Source organism: Aythya marila, assembly GCF_965140915.1.
Source record: "Aythya marila genome assembly, chromosome: 1".
NCBI classification, from domain to species: Eukaryota; Metazoa; Chordata; class Aves; order Anseriformes; family Anatidae; genus Aythya; species Aythya marila.
In genome coordinates, this window is record NC_139042.1 from 79,506,668 (window position 1) to 79,523,257 (window position 16,590).

Consider the following 16,590-nt stretch of genomic DNA (forward strand, 5'->3'; position numbering starts at 1 on the left):
TGGAGGGAAAATTTGAGACAGTGGTAAATGGATCCTGTGCTTCTACTGAACAGTACCATACATGAGAGTTAGTATGAACGATGCTTAATTAAAGAAAAGCTGGAAGACATGAAAATATAAAAGCACTGCAGTTTGCAAACATGGCATTAGCTGCACTTTTCAAAGAGCTGTTAATTAGATTGTCATGGTTCACAGGAAGAGCTGGTAGATTTTATTGCCCTTAAGCATAATAAAAAAAAGCAATTCAAGTGTACCAGCAGGGAACAAATCACAACCCAGTAATAGAGATATGAACTGGGGAGGGACAGGGAAACATCTTGCAATGGAATCTGCCAGTTATTTTTGTGGTGAGTTGTTTCATGGGTCTCTGCTAGGCTAGAAAGAATACACAGATGAAAATACTGAAGCTACTTAGATACGGTATCCCTCATGCTCTTCATGAAGAGCCTAGACTTTTTACACAGGTAACATGCTTAGCTTAAAAAAAATAAATCCATGTTCCTTGGTACACCTGGTGTCAATGAATTTACTGTTTTGACAGGGGAGGAGTTGCCAGGATTGGAACTGAATTATTCTACAGCAGGTAGAATGCAAAGTTTTACGTTAATTCTATTCTTGCAGAACGTTGTTTTAAGTCAGAACAAGTTGTTTTATACAAAACTCCGAATGGTTATCATCAGTTCCATATTCATTATTGCTATAGCATCTGAAAAAAATATTAATTTGATTAGAAACATTAAGCAGTACTTCACCATAATGATTAAAAATATGATAGTAAATAAAAAGGGATACCGTATCTTTATGGAAACATAAGCATTTTTAATATCCAGAGTATGAATAAACTTACTTTAGCATCCTAAAGCAAGACATGTCATGAAGCAGGAAAAAGGCAAATAACAGTTAAAGCAGCAAACAAATGTTTTCTAAAACTGTTTTCTAAACATTTTTTTTCTCAAAAAACAATTTATTTTTTTTTGTAAAGTACAGAATTAAAAGCCTTAAATCTTGCAAGCAACACCAGAACTTTGTTTCTATCGGCTTTGACTATGGAGCACAAAATGATCACATTTAGAATCAATTCAATTCACATGTAAGACTATTTAACACAAAAATTTATAATAAATATAAAAATATATATGAAGTTATAATATTTTATAGGCAAATTCACTTGAAAGTCAGCATTTGGAGAAGTCCACTGCTGAGCACTTTCAGATGGCTTCCAAAATCCAGAAAAAAAGCAAGTTAAAACTGGAAGCGAGATACTCAGTGAATTAAGGATGAAGTGTTTTCTCACTGATGTGATATTTAAATATTCTTAGAACTGCAGTGACCTTGATAAAGCAAGGCAGTACAGCTTAAAGACTTGTGTTTTAACATGCCCACCCCAAAAAGAAACACTGCTTGAAAAGGAAGCTATATCCTCTCTCTATATATATCCTTATATATATATATCCTATATATATATAAGTTTTTAATATAACCTGTAGCATTAAATTCCCAGATGACTTTGTTGCATTCATTTTAGAGGATATGCCTCTCCCCTATCCAATAACTTGAAAGATTTTATTCCAAAAAAAAAAAAAAAAATCCTACACTTTTAACCAACTACAGCAACAGAACTCAAGTGGAAAAAAAATATTGAGGAAAACATGAAATCGTGAAACTTCTCACAGATTTCTGGGTCTTGAAAATATTTGTAGTAGAACAATCATTCAAAGTTTTAAATTGACTCAACAGCAGTAGATGCCTACAGTTACAGTGGTGAAGCAGTATATTTAGTAAACAACCTAAAAAAAGGTTGCTCTAACTCTGAAGACAGTGCACTGCTGCTGTATTTAGAGAGCACTTTACTATTACCATCTCCACTGCCTATTCAAAGTTGCAGATAATTTAAGTATATGCCTGCTGAAAATTACGATTAAATTTCTTCAAATAAATCAAGGTCATTGGCTGATAATGAATTTAAAGCAAATTATTTCAAGGACATTGGCTACTTGCCCACAGGTAAACCTCACCAGTTAAACTCAGTAAGATGTTAACATTTTAGTACTACAGTAGCAGCCTTGAGGCAAACATGCCTTCTTACATGCATATCAACAATATAATCTCAACAGGAACACCTAAAAGCTAATGTGTTTTGCTAGAATAATTTCATCAATTATGACTTTTAAGAAACAAATGGAATGGATTATGTTTTGTTCGTGTTATTTGTTTTAGGAAGTGTCAAACATTTTATGCAATTATGGACTACATTCCGCTTTATTATACACTACCTGCAGCTCAGAATCACCCAAGGCAAACAATGCAAATTTGAAATATATCAGAACACAGATGAGGAAAAAAGCCATTCACATGAGACAAAAGTGCATGCAATACTTTTATTTCAAACATGCCAGGGAAGCTAATTCATTACCTAGTCATTTAGAAGCAAGCAGCTGTATACAGATAACAAGAAAAACAGCATCTCATTACAGCTCAATGCACAGCATTTTAAGCCAACAGGCATGAAATAATGCAGGCTAAAGCAGCATTAACCAGACATTCAGAAATACATTGTTAATGTCTTACAGAAAAAGGCAAACTTGGAAATGGAAAACCACTCCTATGATCTTGTCTTCTATGATTTCAGAATGATGCAAGTCTAACCCAAATCTTTTGTCCCATCTCCTAAATCTCTCTTCTTTATGTCAGTTTAACACTTGAAATGTAGTGCATTACCACATATAGAATGTGGAATTAGCTACCTGTAAGTAGCTAGTTAACCTCTGTAACCACCTCTTTGCTAATTATATTTCAACAATTTTCAAAGACAGCATTGGTTTGAGGTTACAAAATACACTCTTCTGCTAGGCTAACAGAGGATGCAATGAGTGCCCTCTCATTCTGCTCGCTCTAACTGAAAGTTATTCATCATATTTAGATATGTGGCATTTGCTGATGCACACTGCAGTCTGCACTTAAAACTGGAAACATCAATTGAAGGAGACACATTTCAAGTATGCTATTAATGAACTTAAAGTCTTTCCCATCCTAATCATGTGGGAAACAATGAACTTGTTCTCTCCTTCAGTAGCAGCAATTGTTTAACTCACAAGTGTTTTTAACATTGAAATACAAATGTTGCAACTTCCAGATTTACATGAGTCATTCTCATTGCCCTAATCAATCCTGTCTTCCTTCTCTTTGTAAGATAAGGCACACTATTGTACCAGATTCAGCAAAGGATACTGGTATGAGCATCTTTAATTAAGATGCAAGATCTACATAGAATTATGTGCAGTATTTAATACTTCTGTATACATATGTAGTAGTTCCACACACTACTACTACACTAATTTCTCAGTAAATATTAATATAATCTACTGATTTTAACTCTATGTTTAAATACCACCAAAACTCAGTTAAAAGATAACACAGGTCAGGTAATGTTACAGTACAGGTGCTGCAGCAAATAGATGATTAGCTCAGAAAATTCTGCAGAACTTTTAAGCACAAGGCTTCAAGCTTACACACGATAAAAAAGTTAAACCATAGGCCAAGAAGCACAAGTTTTGTTGAAATGAGACATGTGAAGAGACAACACTGTAAAACATAAGGGGAAGAGGAAAGTACAACAGCAGAGAATGGTTGTGGCATTCTATTAGATTCAAGATGACTGGATTCACCAAGCTGATGATAATGTTGTCATGAGTAAGTCACAGGTCTATCTCCTCTGAAATTCTGCATGCATGATGAATGAAGCCATTTAGTACACTGGGACATTAAAGTATTCATGACGTGGCTACAAAAGAAATGTACATATTCTTACACATAATAAAAAGGTGGACATATATGCAAGGAAAAAAAAAAAAAAGATTCTCACTTTTGTATCCCTGACATGGAAGAATGTTTTGTACATCAAATAAATACTGCATTTTTGACTGCTCTAGGTTTCCTAGGGAAAAAGTTGTTTTTCCCTCCCCTGTACTTGCATGCTGGCAGCACCAACATATAGGAGAGTTTCACATCATAATTACTCTAGTAATTACTCTAGAAAGTTCAGAGTTTCTTCTCAGCCAAAAATTGTTTGAAGGTAGCTGTTCCAGAGATGGCTCACCCTGTGTATCTGCTACGTGCTAGCCTCTTTGGCAGGAATCAACTTTTGGCTGCTGTGAGAGACACGGCAGTGTGCTAGGTGAACTCCTGACATCTCCTGCCATATCTGCTCTCACGAACACACACCGATAAAAGCCCCCAGAATACAACTGCAAGGAGCACAACGTGCCAGGGTAATGCAGCAGGGGGATCGCCTGATAGAGAAATTACCATTCTTTTAAAGAGCACCTGTCTAAAAACTGGGAGCAATCTGAAACACCTCTCACAGCAGGCCAAGTTCTTTGCTTTTGAATTATACCACTGAATTTAATAACCCAGCTCTTTATTTTTTTTTATCAGCATGAAAGTTAGTACACGATTTGTTGCAAGATGAGTTAGAAATCAAGCAGCATTCAACTTTTTTTTTTTTTTAACCCCCCCCCAAAAAAACAAAACAAACAAAAAAAAACCTATGTCTTGAAGACAGATGAAGTTTTTAAACAGAGCAGTAGTGGTTTAGGAGCATACGCCCCAGATATGCCAATTAAGCACTGTCTGGGAGAAAAACCTCCCTGCATGCTAGCTAGCATCTTTCATTTTATACCCATTAAAATCTTTAAAGTATTTTAGCACCCTATCCCCCGAATCACTGAAGTCTTGGAACAGAACCGAGAAAGTTCTCATGCCTTTAAACCTAACATTTCCTCCATCCTGTATTATTTCACAGCAGTATTGCCATCTCATTCACAATATATTCAAGGTTGAATTTTTTTAAATTCTTACCTCCACTTAGTAAGAGTCCCTACAAAAATATCCTAGAAGCTTTACAGGACTTACATTGCTTTTTAAGAATTAGTAACCTGACCATTAGTTCATACCAGTTACTTAAATTATCAGGAACAAATCCAGTAGCTCTCAAACAACAGCTCAGTGGCAGTTGCAAAGTGAAGTCTGCTGTGATTTTTGGCAGAAGTAGGAAGGATTGGTGGATAACAGTGAATTACAAGTGGAATTTTAACTCTTAAAATTCTCACTGAAGTCAAGTGTCAGCATATGTTTAAAAATGAGAATGTAGGAGAGCTGAGGTATATTTTTAACTGGAAAAGGAAACATCAAACTGACAGTATACAGTACTAGCCCCAAGGAGTAGGAGCCTCAACTAAAAAGAAGAGTAATTCTAGAAGCCTCCACAGACAAAACATTTCCAGAGGTAATTATGGAGAACTTCTGCTTTACTTACACTGCTGGCATGACATTCATTCATGAAGGCAACTAAAAACAGGTACATTGCAATAATCTAAAACACCGAATTTTTACATTTTTGTATTTTCAGTTTTTACCTGTTATCGTTTAGTTTTTTTATTACCTGATATCAACAAGTAAGGACATGGAAGTGTTATTTTTATTTACTTGTTACTTTTCTGTAATTTCTAAACTATCTAAATTTATAACTGAATATTCTATTCCCCCCCCAACTCACCCTTCAGGTATACCCCACCTCATTCTTTGAGCTACAAACCATTGAAAATAGGAATTAAATATCTCTGGTGTGAAAATACTGGTACACAAAATTGGGTGACTGACTCAAATTAATCTCATGGGATTAGGGTCTCATCTTGACAGAAATGTATTACCTCCTGATAAGGCAAGATAGAGTGTCAGATAACAGTAGGAAGAACATGGTAATTTCACTCCTGGCAACATTTTAGCCTATGGAACATGTAAACACCACCTGCAACTAGCCTAGCAATAAACTGACATTGTAGAGGTGAATCTAAAAGATGAAAGGGAAGATAACAGTAACTGAGAGATGAAGCAATAGCAGCAGAATTGTGAGATGGAAACTGCTGCAGCTTCAGTGAGCCCTCTGTACCGAGGACATCCTAGAATATCACACACTGGAGGGTCCGGCACCGTGGTAGCCTCACAACCAACAGAAAGGAAAAAAAACCTGACAAATTGTATCTGGTCAGAGAACTACAGTACCTCACATGCTTCAACCATGAACTGCTCAATTTCTTGCTGCGTTCCCTACCACACTGCCTCCAGATAAGTGAGCCTGCAGGTCTGAATACCAGAAAACAGACTTGGGACAGGAAAGGACAGATGTCAACTTTTACAACCAGTGTCTACCCTACCTTGCCTTCCTTCTATGGGACTCTGCAGACCTCAGACATCTGAGCCTGCGAAACATGTGCTTAAGATAGCTAGCTAGCTGTGAGTTTATAAATAAATTCATCTAGCAGCTAGGGAAGAGGTAATGGTGTTCTCACAGAACAATGCAATGTCAAACCATCGTGAAACACTGCCCCTGAAAAATCACGACTTATTTTAAAGATGTGTATGTCAACTGTTTATCTGACTTTAACATGTAGATCCTAGTTAGTAGAATCTTTTTTTTTTTTTCAAGCTGACATTTGTTTGCAGCTCATTTTTAGAAACCAATTAACACTGGGATTTTCAGTCCAAGTCATTAAAGTTAAAAAAATGGTAGAATTTGGGTCACAGAACTATTTAGCCAGTCCAAGCAACATTTTTCTCCATCAGCTTTGTAATGACTCAGCCCAATTAAATATCATAGTCATACAAAAATTAGAAGGGATTTCATTTAATCCAGCCCTCCAAACAGTGTACCTGTAACATCACTGGTATATATTTAATCTGTTAAAGGCATCCAGTGATGGAAACTTTTTAACATCCCCCAGGCAATCCGCCCAAATGCTTCATTATTATTGCTACTAAATTTTTTCCAAACATCTACTTGGAATTTATTTTCTTGCTGCAATTTTTGCCTGCAGTGGACAAGAAAACAGTCTACTTCTTTCAGGCATTAAAGAGACAAATAATTTATGCCTAAACCAAGCTGACTCAAGCTCAGTGCTTTGCCCTGCTGACAATTCAACAGTGAAAAACAGACTTCAAGAACACCTGGCATGTCTCCTTTGTCAGGTACAATTTGCTTAGGTTTGTTTCAATTTTCTGTCAAAACCAGCACAAACCCCCATGAATATAAGCCATGCTAAACTGCAGACAAAAATACAGTGGCTACCTTATGATAAAGGCTTGGTGTTTTGTTGCTTACTTGTTCTTTCCCAGCATCTAAACAAACCCCAAGTGAGAACAGACAAAATACAGGACCATGAAGTGCACAGCAGTTTAGGAATGATCCTACAGAAAAAAACTTACGTGGAAAAGAGAGGGGAAGGATGAGGGTTTCTGTTTGAAAACACAAAGCTCTTACAGTAGAGATTAACATTTAACAAGCACTTCTTCGGTAATTCTTCAGAAGCAGTTACTTTTACACTCTACTTCTGAATCTTTATTAGGAAATATTTCTAATGAGAGCCTGCTTTAGGAAACTGCTACTGTTCACTTGAAGTTTCAAGGACCTTAAAATAGTAGGGTAACTGTTTCCCAATCTTTGCTTAGCTAAGTACTCAGAAACTGCAATTACAGGGTTATTGGGAAAAGTCTACTTTACTTACAAGGCAGAGCAATGTGTTTTGTTTCCTCAGAGAGCCTAGAAACACCCATGAGGTCTTTACTGTGTTCAAATACAACTATTAACTATGATATTGTTTAAAAAACAAATATATATATATATATAGCGATGCCAACTCTAAGTCAAGATCTTGTCTGCAGTTTCCTATGTACAGAGCACAAAAAAAGCCTTCAAGATTGGTGCAAATCAGTCAACACAATACTCTGAAACAGCAAAAGTTGTCATGGATGTTTCTCAGCAAAGTGTTCTAGCATGTGTGTACAATTAAGGTCTAAAACACTACCATTACCTCAACAGAGCAGAGCAGAAGGACGTGACACACAATCAGCAGTGACCTGCCTACCTGCCTCTCAAAAGCAGGAGTAAAAATACCAGTGGAAACTTTACGTACTGTAACCGGATAACAGTGGGTGGTCCTGCTTCTTGCTATTTCTGACCTGCTGGATCAGCGGTGATAATCACCCCGGGAGGCAGTGCTTTCTACCTGCCTGTCAGTTGCTACAAAGTGAGCTAGGAAGAATTAACGTGGTCCGAGCTTTCATGGTGAGGGTGGTTCTGAACATCCACTGGAGGCTTTGCTTTCCTCCCACCACAAGAACACCAAAGCTTTAGGAAAACACTACTGCAGAATGCTCTGCATTACGAAGCCAGAGCCGAAGTTATAAAACAAGTCACTGAGTTCTCCTCTCCCAGACAGTACCACGGTGTCTGTATGGTTGGCACATTGCCAAACAATGCACAAAAGGATTCATTTATGTTTTCTTCCATTCTCTTCCAGTCCCGCACTGCGGCTAGAGGTTTACCTTACTTATTCCCCTTTGCTTAAGGAGCCATTACTTAAACTGCTGGGCTGTGTCTCTGAAGAGATGACCAGCATATACTGTTGTAACAGCCATGTCACGTCCAGTATCATTCAGCTTCCATGGCAATGGCATTTAAGCAGTCCCACTCCTTCCTGTTCTGCAGCACTTTGCCTTCCTATAGTTGTTTGGATAAATGTTTACAGGGCCAGTTTGTTAACCAGAAAGTGAAAAGTTGCTGACTATGGGTTTTTATAAATGAACATTTAAATACAAATATTTATCATTTTAAACATGATACATGAGGAACATTGGCTTTTAAAAAACATACATACACTGGCAATTGTTGAAAATAAAATGTAATTTAAGTTACATTATTAGCTTTAGAATATGAATCCAACTCCCCCTTTGCCCACAGCCAACTTTCTTTACCACTGATAACCTTAATTTCTACATACAAGCAGCAGTTACTTCCAGCAGGCAAACTATCCCTCTCACTTTGTGCAGCCATCTGTCTGTCCCTCTCCACTCACCCCAGCAGACATCATGCCCAGTTTTGCTAATTCTGTGGAGTCACAACGAGCAGAAGTTATGCTCTGTACACAGCGACTATTCTTTCACTCCTTTCAGGGAAAAGCACAGCCCAGGAAGAAGCATCCCATAGGCAACTGATAACACCACAGTTTAAATCAGTGGGGACAAAGCACATTTGTTCAGCTAAAACCATACCCCCAAAGAATTAATGAAGGACATACTGTAGATAAAGTCAAGTCACAAAGAATTCTCTATGCTTGAGCTTGCATGTTCCTGAATTGGTCTTTGTAACAGTCTAAGACAATATAAGATTAACACTCCTAAATAAAAACTCTATGCTTAACATAGGTCTGAACGGTCACAAATATCCTTTTTAAAGTTCTAATCACAAGAAAATGTATACAGTCACAGCATTAACACTAACCTCACCATGAAAACCACACTTCGTAAATAAGCTTATTATTATGAAGAGAAAATCAATAAATGTGAAGAAAAAAGTGTGGAAAAAATCAAGTTGGAACATTTAGGTTTTCTTTTAGTTGTTTTAGTGTATGTCTAAATTCACATAAGTAATTCAATTTTGAACAAACGACTCTTGTTGGCTGCTCGAATTCTACAGATCTAATATGCAAGCGTATTAGTTACTCCCCACTCTTCGACACCAATCAACTGCCGTATCATGTACAAGGTAACTTCTAAGTGGTAAAACTGTCCATATAACTGTATATTGGATTTTGAACATGTTACAAAACATTTTTTTTCTATTATAACAACTTTCTTGGGTCTGGAAACTAAATCCTGATCTTTATAAAGCTGCATATGAAATTATATTTACTACTGCAGTTCCACATTACAAAAGCCAATTTGTCTACTGAAATACGTGTATATCCTGATATCAAATAAGCAGCAGGCTAATTAAGTTTTCTCTAGCAAATCATTTTCATGTTCGTTTTTAACTTGCCTTATTTAAGATAAAATCTTACCTTTATTAGTAGGACTGCCACAATGTACTCCTTACGCTTTGGACAAAAATATGTTGCAATGCACTATATATGCAAATAAGCTTTGTTCTGTCATGCAGCATCCGGCACTTGATATACAGTCAATTGCAGCAGCACCCAGTCTTTTTAGGGCCCATTTTCCTTGCACAGCAGATGTAAACAGCCCATTTTCCAGTAAATACACATTTACATGGGTTGATTGTAAGTAAACAAAGCCAAACATCTGTTTAGTTATTAGTTTTGGTATCCATTTCTCTAACTTGCATTATCCCACTTAATTATCGACACCAAAAGAAAGCTAGTAGAAGTCAGACACTTTGAGTTGATGCGGTTAGTACAACAAAGGAAAATAAAAGGGAACACTCAAAGCACTCTTCAAAGACCATCATGCAAGTGTTGCAGAAGGTTAAGCCCATCACCCATTTTTGTTTACCCTTGCAAGGATTTAATTACACGTGCAACAGTCTTTGCATAGCACCCATTTAATCCATGCCACCAAAATGGTAAACTTGGTAGTTACCAATCACTTAGATGGGGGTCAAAAGGGCTAATGTCTTAGATTGCTCTTAATCATAAGATATCCTCAGACAAACCTCCCCAGTCTTCATTCTGGCTCTATAAACACAAAATCAAGCAGCAGTGAACATGTAATATCAACTATGTAAAAAACAAATTAAAACACTATTTACAGCTTATTTCTATTTAAGATAAGTTAGAAAATATTCTCAGTTTTATATAAAAAGTAAATTCAGTTATTTCACTTAAAAATATTTCAGCTATTGTTATTCATTAACACAATTTTATGAGGTCCTACTAAAAGTCCACCATTAAGAAAGCAAACAAATGCATCAGTAAAGAACATCTGTTCAAAGACTCCATACAGATGCATTAAAGAATACATTAATTTTTCACTTCTTAACAAGCTAAGGATATTAATTCCTTAAAAGAATAAGCCCTAGAGTTAATCAGAAAGCTTCACCTATGCTTGAAGAGAACTTAAAATCAGTTGTTTGTTATTGTAACCTTAACAGACTGAGAGCATAGTAGCACAGGATGGTACCAAGTTTACATATATTTAATCCAGTGACCATTTCACATAGTGCTTTTACTAACATTGATATTTAAGTAAGTTTTGTTCCATGAAGGGAGATGAGTAACATTCAACTTATCCCTTAAGTGATCTAAACAATTTAATTCAAGAACTATGTAATGATATTTACTCCTCTAATAAGTTATCATTGTTACTTGCTGAGCTGTATGTGATAAACCAGGTGTTTTCATGTAGTAATGCCTGGTACAAGAAGTTGAATAGCTTTGCTTTAATCCATACATTAATCATCCATACTTAGATTACTCAAAAAAAAAAAAAGTGGATAGGCCTTCTCACACATTTCTTGCTTTTTCAAATCAAACTTTCAGCATAAGATTAAAATACCCGCACTTCCAATGTACAGCCAGCATGAGAACTATTACTCCTGTTAGACAGACCGGTAATAAAAAAAAAATAGAGCTTCTTCCTTTAAAATAGTATCTAAAAGCTCCCAAACATACCAGCAACATGCCTGACATTTGTACAGATATGAGCACAAAAGAGATGAGAATTCAAAACCTGAACACAATGGGGTCCCTCCTGGGGGCATTCATTTTTTTTTCATCTGCTGTTCTGTGGAGCTCTAAACACATCTTCACCAGTAATGAGAGTTTTAAGGAAGGACAGTACTACTGCAACATGACACATCATCTCACACAATTCTCAGACACCAGAGGGAAATGGAATTTTCTCCTCACTATCTCAAGGTTCAAACATCTAACACTACTCTTTTCAGCATTCTGCCAGATTTAGGGAACACATTCTATTAAAATGTAGATTTATGTGCTCATTCAGAAAGAGCATCTAATTCTGAAGATAAGATACTCCTTACTGTCAAGCAGTCTTCTGCAATTGTTCATTGAATTTTCTATGTTTATTGACCAAAAGCATGCAACTAAGCTCCTGGAAACAACCATGGATTATGCAGCAGAGCTAAAATTTTTGTCGTATCACCCCAATGCAGTACTTCTACGGACAGCAACAGAAAAGCATCTCTGGAGAAAATCCATCAGGAGTTCGGTATTGTTAATATACCCTTCACAGTTCTATAAGGATCACTTGTATAAAAGAATAATCAATTCCATAGTTAGTTTTGTGATGTAAACATTGATTGTTAGTATTGCAATTTGTATCAGAGAGGGTACTGAATAATTGCCAGGAACACCAAGGACTTGTACTAATATGCCTTACTTATAATTGCTTATAGTGTTTCAATTTGCAAACCAAATTGAACATTTAATGCAAGACTTATATTGTAGATGCCTTCCTCATAACTTGAGGATTCTTAGGACATCCTAATCAGTTTCTGATTTAAGAGAATAAAATTACTTGCATCTTACATGTGCACCCTGAACAAAACTATCAAGAAAAAACATTATGGAGACAAACTTATTAAAATGAGATTCTAAAGGTCTGCACAAAAGTTGCACATGTGAAGAACAGACTGATTTTTATCATTTTTCAATTCAAAGTGAAGGATAGGTTAATATCTGACCATGTGTTTCTGGAAAGACAACTGGATTTCTAAAATATTTGGAAACTAGTGTGCAAACCTATGGTAATGAGGTCCTAAGAATCATGAAATCTAGAGAAGCAAGAAATTTCAAAGAGTATTAGCGTAACTACTAACTACATCTCTCCAAATAAAGAATAAAGAATATAAGACTCACATATAGACCAATCATTAAGTTATCAGGGGAAAAGTCTTAAAATGGGAAGTGGGTGAAGTATGATATGACAACATCTTGGATACTCAATGCCACTTTTTTTTTTTTTTAGGATAACTATTAGGTCTGAAAAGGTTAACTTCCCCTCCTCTCTCATTGCTACCTAGGAGAAAAAAAATGAGATGAAGGTTCTACTATTCGTTTTCTGCACACTCTGATTGCTTGAAACAAAAGTACGATCTGGTATTTGCAGGAAAGCCTATTCCATAGCACACAGAGGACAGTTGAAAAATATGTATTAAAAATACAGAAGTACTTTTGCATTTGAGGATTACAGACCTGTCTGCTACTACTAAAGTGACAGTTAGTTGTAGTTAGAGGTTTGTTCCAAAGAAGTGATATTCCTATCATTTCTGGTGATGTATATTCTTAGAGTTCATTCCATCTGAAGTTCAGCTGAATTTGTATTAGGTATGTCAGAAACTATGAACACATCTTCAAAAACAGCTGGCAGGTTTTATCAGTACTTTTAAATTTAGAGATCTGATGACAAGCAAGATAGCCATAAACAGATCCAGATACGAAGTCAGTAATGCAGTTCTGCAGAGATTTTAAGTCACTTTACTTGAGCAGAATGCTACAGAGAGTGAAATAGTTAACAAAACATACACACAAAAAAAGATAGTGTAAAAGAGCCAGAAGTTAACTGACATATTTGGAAACACCAGACTTCAGCAGTTCTACACAATTAAGAACTTTGTAACTCTTTTCTCCTTGCTTTGTATCCCTTGAAGGCTGAATGTAAGAAGCAGGCTAGTTTTCACCACCAGAAGAATAATTTGTATCGTATTAGAACAACACTTTGACAAGCGTACTTCCCTAAGACAAGGTGCAAATGAGTTCCTCCAAAGTGAAGGGTATTACATACACAGTAATATCACTCTAGTCAAGTTATGTATACAAGGTTTACTTCATTCAAAAAATAACCATCTGTTCAGCTCATGTGGGAAAACGAACAAAAAAGCAACTGACCACTAACATATGCTTTATCTTGGTTTTACATAATGTTTTCTGATCAACTATGCTAGTCTTTAAGAACAAGCAATGCAACTTTTTATTCCCAAGACTGGAAAGAAATATCTACCCATAAAATCCAAAGTATCTGAAAAAAACAATTGTTTCCACATGCATGCATTTCTTCACCTAGTACTGTATTAGCACCTACATTTTAAGCAGCACAATTAAGGAAGCACACAATACTTCAAAAAGGAAGTCAATATGTTGACTGCACATTCCAAATATATATATTCTCTCTCTATATATAAATATATATTTTTATATATAACATATATATATATATATTTATTTATATATATAATATATAGAATATATACATATAAATATATTCTATATTCTATTTACATATAGGCTCTTCTACGACACTTGCCAAACTACTTTGCATGTCTCATGAGTAAGTATGGTTATACTTTCTCACATCTATCACATGAAGACAGAAGTAGTCTTATTCCAGGTTCTTAAGATCTCCAGTCAGCACCACAGGAGAACCCATTTTTTCTTTCTTGATCTATTTATCAGTCAACAGCTTTCATAGAACCGGACAAGACATATACTTCATATGTAAACCAAACGATCGAAATCTAACTGCAATACAATCTCTGCCATATATCCAACACCCTTCTGGCACTGATGCCTGAACAGCATTAAAAAAATGTCAGCCACCAAAACAATACCACAACTTACTGAATCTTTTAAGAGTTGAGAGAGATTCCCAAGCAACATAGGCCTTAGGTATTTCCTAATCCTTGCATCATTAACTAAGAGCATATGTTACCTCCATCACGGTAACTCTCACAAAGGTCCCCACAAATATCTTTTAAAATATAATTAGAGACCATTGTCTGTTTATATAATCAAGCATATACATGTCTTAAGAACTGCAGCCTTAAGCTGACCAAGCTATCTACTTGAAAGTGAGTCAGAAGTTACACATCACAGTCAAGGCAGACAGATCTCCTTTAAAGAGAGATTACAACGAAGATTTCATTGTTGATTCCTGTTGCACCCTGAGAGGCATACAGCCAGGTACAGCTGAAGCACAGAACGATACAGCCAACTTCAGAAGGCAGTCTACTGCAGTAGTCCATATTTAAGAGCTAACGTAAAGCAAAGCTAAGTGAAGACTGAATTCATGGCATTATGGTAAGTTTCTCAGAAGACTAGTAAGAAACAGGTGCTTACAGAGGCTCTTTCCTAATCCAGACACAGAAGCCTTAGGCTCTCACCCACTGTGGTTTTTCAAAGATGTTCTTTTGTCACCACTAATGCTAACATTGTTCTAATTTCTCATATTCCAAGAACAACCTAATGCCATCTCCCCGCTATTACACATACCTTCAAATGTACTGTTTACAAAGTGCACATCTCCAAGAGAAGTTTCACAGCCAAATTTTCATTTGCAAAGATACTCATTCTAAAACTAGATCTACACAGCAACCTTAACCATCTTGCACAGGTCAGCTGATATTAACAACTTAACCACACTTCTGTATATAGGATGAGGTAAGGACTTGAAATAGCAAAGTAAATGAGGGTGATTCATAGCATAACTATTATTTTTCATGTGGATGAACTAGCAGATAGTGCCAGAGGCCAAACTGCAAGAGCCTATGAAAAACATTACACAGCTTCTACATATTTGATCACTAGTGGAACAGTGATAGAAAAAGTGATTTGTGAATAGATCCACTTTGAGATCTTCCAAAAAATGTAATTTAAAGTATCTTAGACGTTCTGTGATCAACTACTGAAAGCATACATAACCTGTAAGAATAATGATGAACAAAATGGGGACAATTTCTGAAAAAAATTATAAAAGTGACAGATAAAAATACCAAGAAGAATTTTAACTTGAAACTAGTGTTTAGGAATTTGCTCCAACCTCAAATGAGGAACAGCAATTCTGTATAAATTTGGTTTCAAATACATATGTAACCGCCTGATTTAGATATTAGAATTAACTCCTTAAATTTACATTTTCATCACAGTGAATAACCATGAACTTCCAAGGAGCATACTAGCTTTCTTGGACCATCAAATAAAAACACAGAAAATTTAAATGGAAAAATGGATCCTCTCCTTTCCATAAAACACATTGTGTTGTGAGTTTCATGCATTAAAAAAACAAAATCATGCATGTTTTAGATCTTTCACAGACCACACATATGCAGCCATGCACAAACACACTGTCTGCAAACTTGCCTCCTTGAGTGGATCTCATAAAACAGAAACACGTGCCTCCGTAGTCACTACTCAAGTATCTAAAATTTCTACAGCAAACAAGCTATAGAACTATCAAACAAGACACACAACAGCATTTTCAACAGACACTTCTAGCAATAGACTCACAGTGAAGCATGGAAGCATTAGAATAGTTTTTACTATCTGGATAATGGATAATACTGCCAGTTTTGATAACTGACTATTAATAAGTTCTCAGATGGTAATAAATGGGAGGTAGGGAACAAATATTTGAACTGAGTGCAATTGTAAGAGCTAAAAGAAATGGATGAAAAAGGCATTAAAACTTTTCATATTTCAGTCCCATGAACTCTACCAGTAAGTGAACTGCACAGCACAAAGACCTTAAGGACACAACAAGTGGGTGCTCAGAAACAGAAGCACATCCTGGAAAACTGCCACAAGAATATAAGTAGGCAAGACTATTAAGAACCCATTTGCTATTCAGCAATGTATGCCTCTGCATTTTCTTTTAACATTACCCAAACAACCACTTAATGTATTTGTGATTATTTTCCATTGTGCAAGCATTCTGTACAGCTTTTAAGGTGCTTCATACATTTATGTATGTATTATTAATAATGTATATTCAAGACTGATTAAT

General features: G+C 35.9%; 1 protein-coding gene across 4 annotated transcripts in view; it reads right to left on the reverse strand.

Moving 5' to 3' along the window:
• Nucleotides 1-16,590, reverse strand: part of AP1S2 (adaptor related protein complex 1 subunit sigma 2) — a 30,749-nt gene that overhangs the window by 2,023 nt on the left and 12,136 nt on the right. The window contains exon 5 of one of the 4 annotated variants that reach the window (XM_082778773.1): nt 10,432-10,526. The exons of 2 other annotated variants lie outside the window; for them this stretch is intronic. In XM_082778773.1, the coding sequence (XP_082634899.1) occupies nt 10,482-10,526 (45 nt within the window). In that variant the 3' untranslated portion in view covers nt 10,432-10,481. Of the gene's footprint in view, nt 1-6; nt 3,782-10,431; nt 10,527-16,590 lie in introns of those variants that run through there. One more of the 4 variants, XM_082778774.1, reaches the window with a different exon arrangement.